Below are 10,379 nucleotides of genomic sequence, written 5' to 3' on the forward strand. Positions count from 1 at the left end.
ATGGGACGTATCTGCTGCCATACTCACGGACTCACAAACCGCCTGCCGCCTGTATCTCTCCGGGACGGCGCCGCGCTTAGTACTAAAAATTCTAGGAAGTCAAATTACCGGATTCCCCAACCTCACTTGGTGCCCCGCACACGAGGGCATGGAGGGCAACACAAGGGCGGACCGGCTAGCTCGCGTACTAAGCATCCGAGCTGCGTACCGACCCAGTGACGAGCCTCCTTCTACACCGCGCGACATCCTCGAACACCAAAGACAGGAGCGGAGGCAATACGGACGCCCTCATCCTAAGTTAAACAGTCAACAGGCGAGGAATTGGCGCCGACTTCAAACACACACATACCCAAACCTACATACACTTAGCCGTATTCACCAGCACGATACACTGACGAATGCCCGTGGTGTGGGGACACGCCAACGTTACCGTACATCACGTGGATATGCCCAAACAGACCAAAACATATAAACTCCACACTACTAAAAACACAACATTTTAACAGGCAGTGGGAGGCGCGGCTTGCGGACGAGGACCAGGACAGCCAACTAGCTCTCCTGGACCAAGCCCAGCGAACCACTCGTGCCATTGGAGCCCTGGACTAGGGGCCCCAACCACGGGACCTAAAGTTTCATTTTATTCATTAAAGTTTCTCTCTCTCTCTCTCTCTCATCCTGTCTTTGGTTAACTCTATTTAGGTGCATGAAACAGCGGCGCAAGCCAAGTCGCAGGCCGTAGAAACGTCTTAGGCTAATAATTATGCAAAATGCATGTGAATGTCGCCGTGTGAATAATTTCAAGCTACGTCGCAATGGGTGATCGTTCTAGGTGTCGCTTACAGCTTGTCTGTCCAACGTCCTTAACAGCGTGGATTGGAGACCCCCCCCCCCCCCCCCCTATTTTTTTCTTTATAGAATTCCAGCTTTAAGAGGCACGTACAGCACAAGCCAACCACTTCACACACTATCCGCTATCCCACCCCCATTTAGGGAAATGCTAACAGCAAGCACGCATTTTTGGCACTTCACAGCGCAGCCGGTTTTTGCGTCGAGCGACCGGCTCCCACAACGACTTCATTTCTCGCAACGAATCGAGGAAATCCTCGGAGCAAGAAAGCACTCAATTATGCGCTTTGCGAATCTGTGAATTGGCAGCTTCAGAATTGTAGATTTAAGCCGCTGCATAACTAACCCACACTAGCAAGATAAAGAGAACCGAATTGAAGGTCGAATGTGTAATGTGTTTTTTTTTTTGCGCATTTCCTTGCTTGATCCTTATTCGTAAAAACTTATACATGGTGCTCACAAAGTATATGTGAACAAGCCGCGAGCCGTCCCGGGAAGGGAAATACACACCGGAATGGCAGCAATAGCTAAGCATGCAGTTAAAAACGAACGGTGTCAAGGAAACTCTCTTACGTTGGTGTACCTATTAGTCCCAAATAGGTGTATTTTGCAGTGTTTTCCCACACATCTATGAAGTCCGCTGGAGTATGTGTGTGCCCCAGTCACAGTAAACGCGCTACACCGGAGAACTCTAAGAAATGGATTTAAATATGGTGTAATCTACTACACGTGTACACTGTAAGAAGCAGCCGTAACTTTAACGGTTACGTTTTTATCGTTTTTACAAGTCATGTCGGTGTGATTATGACAAGACGTTTCTATCGCAGTGAACAAGGAGGCGAGGAGAAATTCATGATTACAGCATGAGCCAAAAACAACAGCAAAAAAATGCTCGTGATAATGGCGCGATTTGATTAGTTGCCGTATGGAGTACCTCGTTTTGTACACCTTACAAAATGACGTCTTTGCTGTCATTATGGTGGTTAAATTCTTGTAAATAAAGCTGCCAAGGTAATTCCCGTCAATCACTGCAACATTTTTTTACAACTTAGAAGTTTCACGGAATATTTTTTTTTCACGGAATCTACCATTGCAGATTTGGTGGTTTCATTAAACTTTACGAACGAAAAAATTACGTCATGATCGAGGTGGTGCACGAGATGTTTTACAAGTCCTCCCGTCAACCACAATGTCACGTTTACGCGTCATCATAAGGTGCAAGTTACTTACCTCTGATGTCCAGCTGTTCCTTCACAGCGTCCAGGGCGTCGTCGATTTGCTTTTGATCTGTGACGTCGAGCTGCAAGACGTTTATGTTGGGGAGGAGCTTAAGTTCCGCCGCTCCGTCACTTTTCGAGCTCAGGCAGCCGGCGAACACCATGAAACCTTTACGGGATAGTCGCTTCGCAAGCCTGTGGCCAAAACCTGTGTCGCAGCCTGCGGTAAGCGAAGGAACATCGAGATGATACAATCAATAAGAAGAGTGAACTGAGCAAGTTGGCATTGATTCATGTGTTGTGCATTATTCCCTAGGAGTCTGTCGTTTTTCTAGCGCTAAACTTCTTGACATGGCATAGTCATTGATTTCTTTACATCACTTCACAGTGGTGTCAAATTTTATCAATTCGTGAATACGAAAACCATTAACATAATTTCGCCTACAGTTATCGCCGTGTTTAATGAGACACCAAATTGAGGCACTTAATCAGTTTTGAGTGATAATTTTTAACACTATAGCTTTGTAAAATTTTGCGGTAAGGCTTTTAATCATTCCCAATAAAAATTACATCGAAGTTAGTTTTATTTATTTCGTGCCGAAATACCAGCGTATTCGCGTCATTGTAACATCATGAATTTGAAAGCACTCCTTTGTATTTGCTGTGCTGTGGTTGAGTAAAAGTTGTTGACACTTGTTATGTTCGGTATTTGGCTTTGGGAAAATTGGATGTACACTATCTTTACTGGTAACAAGTGAACTAGGCCCGAAGAGTCACCTCCAAAATCTATGACGGCATAGCGAAAGGGTGCAGGAACATCCAAGGTGGTGTCGCCTACCGTCATACATTTTTTTCTTTTTGAATTATAAAATCTCGTGCTAAAACACCGCTTTTTTGGTATTGTAGAATAACTTACTTTTCTCCTTCAATATGCTACAGCAACTTGCCCTTACTGAAGTGCTCCTTGCACAGAGCACAATTAGAGAGTTTCAGGGTGCCTGGTAATTCGGTGTACGCAAGGACTTCTGCGTAATAGCGGATTGCTGCTGATGATGTTGACTTATTGGCATCTCCTTCAAAACGAGATGGTGAAAAATAGTCACCTAGGCTGCTTGAGTTACTCAGGTGTACTATACATGTTTTTTTATTCTAGCTTTTTTGCATACATCTCTTTAATTTTTTTTCTCTTTCTCAAAACGTCTCTATCAATCTTGTACCACTACCCGTGCTTGTAACAGATCCGGTCGTATCAATCTCTTTCCTGCTTTACTTTCCACCAATACTGGTGGATTACCGAACGCTGCTGGTGACACCTTGTGACGCTTTATCTAACTACAATGCCTTGTCGACAATGCTCTTGTCCAAAAAAGTAATTTAAAGAGACAATCTGTTCATGATTACGCCGCTGCCAAAAATTTACATCAGCAGCGAAGTAGAATACATTTGGTTACTGCAATAATAGCTCTGGGGTGTCTGCTTTAGCTCTGCGCCACCAGTCTAGCCGCTGTATAGGGTGCGTTGACGCCAGCGCCGTGGTATTCAGGCACCCTAGGCCATGTGCGCGTCGGCTCACCCGACAATTCGCCCAATCTGCCTGTGAATACTGGAATACCGTACACGCCACACTGTCTATTTGTGGACATATCTCAACTGTATACTGTAAAGCTCCGGCTATCGAGCCGACGATAATGCGATGTTATAGAGAATGCAGAAATTATTTTGTTTATTTTTTAAATGCTGGGAGCTTCAGTTATTGAAAAAAAAACACAATTATCCTAGTTTCTCTTTAGTTCTCCATTTCTTTTTTGATTGGACGAGTGTCCCAACGCTTCATTTCATTTATGATTGATTACCTTTTCGATGTTCCATCGCCTTGTAGTTATTGGATTGCGCATTTATGTTCACATTGTTCGTACCATGTGTCTTTCGCGTTCACTACACTGTTCACGAGTTCAAGCGCGTCTAAGCTAAATGTCAGTCATTATGGGCATATGAGTGTTTCTTTTTATTTCCTTATTAACGCACGTCGACACTGCTTGTTCGTCTATCAGATGTAGTGCAAAAGTCAGCAGCAAAAGTTGACTAAACTCAATTATCCAATTAATTAAATCAGATCAATTTTCCTTTGCCATGTTCATACACAGATAAGTTGCTTCAGTAGAAACAAAAAAAAAGTGGCAATTGTGGCTGTAGAACACTTGCTTGTTTGCAGAAAACAGCTTTATTACACCCATTATTTCAATAAAAGTAATTTTAAGAACGATGATCAATTTGACGTGCTTAATTAGCCTATAGCTGTTATTGGCGGCTCACGCTCAAGACGCCTGGAAACATTTGTTGGCACGTTCAACACTTCCGACAGTACAAATCTGGCGCACACGAACAAGACGACTTCTTCATTTGATCTCTTTATGTAGTATTCCCTGCAGTCGCTGGTAGGCGTGCAATTGCTCCCGCGCAAGGGTTCTTACCTATCTACCATGCCTAGCACCCCACCCAGTGCAGACTCACTTTTGTGCAAATAAATTACAATTATATTTACAGTTACAAATGTTGGGAACAATTAGGTTAGCAGCCTCTCCGCAATGGTGAATTGAATGAATTCGTGATTTTGAGCTGAAATATGCTCTAACAAAAATCATTAAATAAATTATTTTCTGTCATGCATGCCGAGCCGGCATCTTCAACAAGATTACATAGCAATTACCTTACAACAAGTTAATAATAATAATGGTGATAATAACAACCATAATTTTCTGCTAAAACGTATTTGATGCGAGTAACTATATATTTGTCAGATATCAGTAGACAGTCGCCTTAATCACCCTCCTTTTTAAGATAAAGATTATATTGCTAGCCCAAGTTTTTTCAAGAGCGTCGGCGGAACATCATCACCCATTGACGTTACACACGCGACCAAAATTGCACCACAATTAACTCGCCGATAGCATCACCTACCTGGTAACGAAGAGACTGCCTGGTAATCCAGACACTGCAAATACTAGGCGTCAGGCAATCGAGCATTGTCGCCGCAAGTATGACTACGCATCTATACATGCACACGGGGATTCGCTGGGATCAAATACTTGCCGGTAATGAGCACAGCCTTGCCCTCTCCGCACACCTCGCTCACAAAAGCAGTCGAGACGAGACCGGACAGTTTGTAGGAGACCCACAGTGCAACCCACACGGATCCAATGATCACCGATATCTCCCGCAGCGGTGTCAAATAGTTCCACAGGCTCCACAACAGAAACAGGAGCGCAAAGAACAGTGTCCACGACGTCCTCATTTTAGGTTCAATCAAGGTGTTTACACGCTACAGATGTGGAACACAGACTCCTCCACTCCCCAGTGCGAACCCTCACGCTGAACTTTTGTTGTTCTCGGCTAAGTAGCGTTCGCAGCAGCTTCGGGTGACAATTCGGAGGCAGGCGGACGAGATGGGAAAACAATGGCTAGAGTGCAGTCGGACGAAGCTGGCAGTCGTTTCAGCACACACACACACACGCGCGTGCGCACACACAAACAGGCGCAGCGTAACAAGTCCACCTGCAGCGACGCTTTCTCAGCAAAGGGGTGTTCGCAGCTGCTTTCGGTCAAAAGCCGGAAGCGAGCGACCGTTCTTCCTGCAATAAGACGTGACACAATGGCAGAAGTACGCCTTATCAAAGCTGGCAAACGTCGGAGTCTTTGCTGCGATAGAAGGACCTTCCTTACAAGGGGCCTTTCTATGGGGAAACACGACGAGTGTCACGCGATGAAGCGTGGCAGGCAAAATAGCGATCCCTCTGTGTCACAAGAGCCGAGGGTGTATAGCAACTGCATGCGACGGCCGTCTACAAATGGGAGCTGTAAGGCAAGTCGGAGCAGAACATCCGCCGTCGGAGATGTGCGGAGAGATAGTGCTCCGACGATAACTGGTTGTCCTGTTGACCACACAGAAAGGTAGATATGTATAGAGAGAGAGGGAGAGAGAGAGAAAGAAAGAGGTGAATGTTTTGCTGAGTAATCTATTGGCGAATGACAGCGACAACAAAAAGCAAAAAAAAAGAGAAGAAAATGGCCACAGAATAGAAAGCGAGTATAGCTTCGTGCAGAAGAATGGTGTGCCAATCGTGAATTATTAGACAGCCATGGATTGCCTCAGAGAAATAATGAACCATTCGCCTCTTCTTTACGTAACACTTGACCGCTCGCGCTTGAAAACAGTTGGCACATGTAGGAAGAATAGAAAGAGAAAACTAGAGAGAGAATAAGATATATATATATATATATATATATATATATATATATATATATATATGGTGTTTCAGCGAACACTTTCAAAATTTATTTAACGTTGCCTGTGGCAGATATCCCAATTCTAGTTAATGAGCTGGTCTACTCGAAGAGGCGGACATTACTTGCAGAAAAAATAGAAATGCATAATCGACTAATTAGCAAAAATTTACTAATTAAGTTTTTAACTAATTACCTGATGGCCCATATTGCAATTTACAAATTGTAGCCGTGGAGTTCGCAAGGCGGATCCACTTGGAACGAATTCTCCGGATGACACCAGTTTCGAGATATTAATTCCAGAACTTTGCGGAGAAATGCATTGGCGTTCCAGTTACTTTTGTGCTTCAATGCATAAAGAGACGTTTTGTTAAGAACCTGACTGGAACGCCAATGCATTTCTCCGCAAAGTTCGGGAATTAATATCTCGAAACTGGTGTCATCCCGAGAATTCGTTCCAAGTGGATCCACCTTGCGAACTCCACGGCTACAATTTGTAAATTGCAATATGGGCCATCAGGTAATTAGTTAAAAACCTAATTAGTGAATTTTTGTTAATTATTCGATTATGCATTTCAATTTCTTGTGCAAGTAATGTCCGCCTCTTCGAGTAGACCCGCTCATTAACCAGAATTGGGCTATCTGCCACAGGCAACCTTCAAGAATTTTCGAAAGTGTTCGCTGAAACACCCTGTATATATATGTATTTCACAAAAGAGAAGCGCGCAAAGCATTCGTAGATTACTTGCTCGTTTCATGTTGAAGTGCTTTATCGCGATAATTTCAATGCGGTTCATGGGCCCTGCTTCATCTTGCTTTAAATGATCCCAACGATAAGGAATTTTATTGGTATCAGGATCTCGGTACTGCGCACTCAGGCACTAGAATGCAGGCATCCCTTTTAAGGTTCGGCTGCTTTATCACTTTATCGAAGCTGGTAGACTGCGTTGACTTGATACACTCTTGTGCTGAGCTAGGGCATATTTTCGATGGTTTCAAATAGGAATCGAATCTTTGCTGTATGGCATTCGCTTATTGAGTCCGAAGAACAGGACTTCGAATATCCTCAATTGTTCACTTGCAGAAGAACATTCCGGTGCGAGAAGCTAATGAACGTGCAACGAAGGATTAAACGATGAATGTTCGCGACTTATTTATTAATTGCTCATTTATTTTTCATTTATATATTTATTAGGTTTTGGACATGTAAGTAAAGTAAGTCGCCAGCTTCGAAATAGCATCAAATTTTCTATGAATGGAAGTGAAAATGATAGAATGGCAAAAACTTTATATTGGAGAGAAAACAGGGAAAGCGGATATTCTAGAACGTGCGGTGTTCGGTCACCAGACCTCTGACAACCAAACACCGTATGTTTTATAATTACCCGCCGTGGTTGCTCAGTGGCTATGGTGTTTGGCTGCTGAGCACAAGGTCGTGGGATCGAATCCGGGCCACGGGGGCCGCATTTCAATGGGGGCGAAATGCGAAAACACTCGGGTACTTAGATTTAGGTGCACGTTAAAGAACCTCAGGTGGTCCAAATTTCCGGAGTCCCCCACTACGGCGTGCCTCATAATCAGATCGTGGTTTTAGCACGTAAAACTCCATAATTTATTTTTAATTTTTGTTTTAAAATTGTATCTTGCACCCGTGTTCTAAAAAAAGTTTTTGTTGAACAGCTTGGCTAGTTTTAGCTGTCACATGGTACACAGAGCAGCTTCTTAGGGGCTGAACGAAGGCACGCTTTTTGCATAACAGAGTAAAAAAGAAAAAGAACTCTTCATACTCAAAGACACAAATATCATGGAGAAGCACCATAAACAAAATTATCCCGGAAATATTTCGGAAAGGTTTTTCAAACAGATGCAATAGTGAGGAAACAAAAGAGAACACGATCTTGTCACGGCAACAAAAACACATCCTACAACTATTTCGCGTATCTTTTTTCAAAACTGAAGATAATTTGAGACTATTCTCCCTGTGCATTAGAGTTAATATGTGACATTGTGGACAGTAAACACGGCCATTCATACCAAGCTTTGTAAGCAAGTTACCGTCATGCACTAGCAAAATGGCCACATCCTGTTATGCGAGGAGGCTTTCTAGGCAAGAAAAGAAGCTGAAAACGAAAGCCTGGTGATGACGCCACCCAGAAGTTTCTGCTCGAGCTGGTTTCGGTGTCAGAATCTTTTATAGTCTAATCAGCTTGAGTGAACTTTTGAGCAGTAGATAAAAATTACATTGCAATCTAATGGAACCCGAAGCACAACATTTAAAGTTTGTAGAACCTTCACGTGCCATAATAACCCTAATACGTGAAGGTTTATTTTGAAATTAGTGACGTCACACTCACGTATTGGCGCTGAGATTGTTGCTGCTTAATATAGCCTTGCCTTCCGCCGGCTTTGCACAGACATTTGTAAAGAAAGAGCCTAAATAAGCAGCAAGCGAATAAAGGCCTGTTTCACGAAGCATTCATTACCCTAGAACATTTCGTAGAAACTAGAGTGACGGCCGTCATTACACTGTGCAATAACATGCAATGTTAAATGTGAATAAGTATGTCAATTTGTCAATAACTCACACCGTTACACGTCTTACGGGTGTAAGGGTGTGATGTAAAGGCCAATTTTTACCCTTCCTCACTTTTTACACTGCAAATTATTTCACAGCGTATAGCGAGCAAAGTTTTTGAAAACGGTCGGCCACTGAAAAAACAGTCTTACGAAAGCTTTGTGAACGGGTTTTTGCATGTAAAATGTTTCATGCCTCCTGCTCGTAAGCATCCCTTTTCCCCGCTGAGGCGGTCGCATGAATTTTACAACTCCTCTGGAAGTCTTGGGTTTTGGCAAGCTTCCAAAATTACACAGTGGGCGCGAAATGTACCCTTGTTGTGTCGTCACAACATTCAAGTAGGGGTGGCGGTTACCAATAGTTAAATACGGCCCCTGCGTCCTCCAGAGTAAATGCGAACCTTCCGATGCAATATGGTAATGTGGGTGGACTCGGCTGTAAGATGGCTCGTTTCCATTTCCCTTTATGGACGCTTCATACCGTAGTCAAAACTAACGATTCTTCCTGTGTATAAGTGTGTCTTAGAAGGAAGGTGGGATGGCAGTTTGGCTTATGAAGCTTGCCTCACACATATGCGATGCTTAACTTCAGGTGTCGAAATGCTCATGTTATCAGGGCCGTCCAGAATTTCTCCGAGGCGACGCCAGCTCATGTGCGTCATAACTATAGCGTATACTATTTCTAACAGCCTGACATTTACGTCAGAATTTATGTAAATGCCACAAGCAAAATTAATAATGAAAACTGAGAGGCTTCATTGTAACGCTGCCAAATGAAGGCAACAATCAAGACGGCCAAGGAAAGCATAGGGTGAATTAGCTGTACAAGAAACTGATGTGCGGTAAATCTGCAATAAACTTAATATTTCTAATAAAGGGAAAAGGAGGTGAAACAATCGGAATGAATCAGTCGTTTATTTACTAGTGGATGTAAAAGCGGTAACCTATTTACCGCAATTTCTAACTTTCAAAGATAGTTTAAACTTCACAGCAAGACAACAAAAAGTTGAATGAGAATAATATTCCTACCTTTGTGGTGGATGAACAAAAACATTGCTTGTGATCACACGCTGTATAGGATGGAATTAAAGAAAATTGGGTGCATTTATGTTACTTATGAAGCATTTGTTTGCCCCACTTTCTTAAGCTTTGTTTCACATAGGTTCTAACATGGGTGTTGAGTCTGCATTTAAGAGGAAGATTTAGCTCGGGAGCTGCTTTCTTAACATACGGTAACTGAAAAAATCGTTTCTCTCAGCAATCACTGCACAGACTTTGATGAAGTACCTTGCATTTTAAAGGAAAATCCAAAATATAGTAGTTGCAAGAAGCAGATGTTTTAATTAGGCTTTAATTTTTTACAAGGACTGTTGAAAATTGACAACTTGAAAAAAAAGAACCGGCAATATGAAGTTGACAACGCTGAAACTCTGCAGTCAAAAGCGATTTCTCAATTCTCTA

The 10,379-nt window shown here is 42.9% G+C and overlaps 2 protein-coding genes across 2 annotated transcripts in view; both read right to left on the reverse strand.

Moving 5' to 3' along the window:
* The window catches only part of LOC119465374 (retinol dehydrogenase 7-like), a 32,508-nt gene extending 26,490 nt beyond the window's left edge, over positions 1-6,018 (reverse strand). Inside the window, exon 1 of the mRNA XM_037726160.2 lies at positions 5,439-6,018. The gene's annotated coding sequence lies outside the window, so the exon portion shown is untranslated. The remainder of the gene's footprint in view (positions 1-5,438) is intronic.
* LOC119463729 (estradiol 17-beta-dehydrogenase 2-like) lies at positions 1,416-5,446 on the reverse strand. The gene is made up of 3 exons (XM_037724553.2): positions 5,154-5,446; positions 2,077-2,283; positions 1,416-1,429 (listed from the first exon to the last, which is right to left on the reverse strand). The coding sequence occupies exons 1-3, from the start codon at positions 5,353-5,355 to the stop codon at positions 1,416-1,418; spliced, it is 423 nt and encodes a 140-aa protein (XP_037580481.1). The 5' UTR covers positions 5,356-5,446.
* Positions 6,019-10,379: the final 4,361 nt, after the last annotated feature.

The sequence above is a fragment of the Dermacentor silvarum genome, chromosome 9 (assembly GCF_013339745.2).
Source record: "Dermacentor silvarum isolate Dsil-2018 chromosome 9, BIME_Dsil_1.4, whole genome shotgun sequence".
NCBI classification, from domain to species: domain Eukaryota; kingdom Metazoa; phylum Arthropoda; class Arachnida; order Ixodida; family Ixodidae; genus Dermacentor; species Dermacentor silvarum.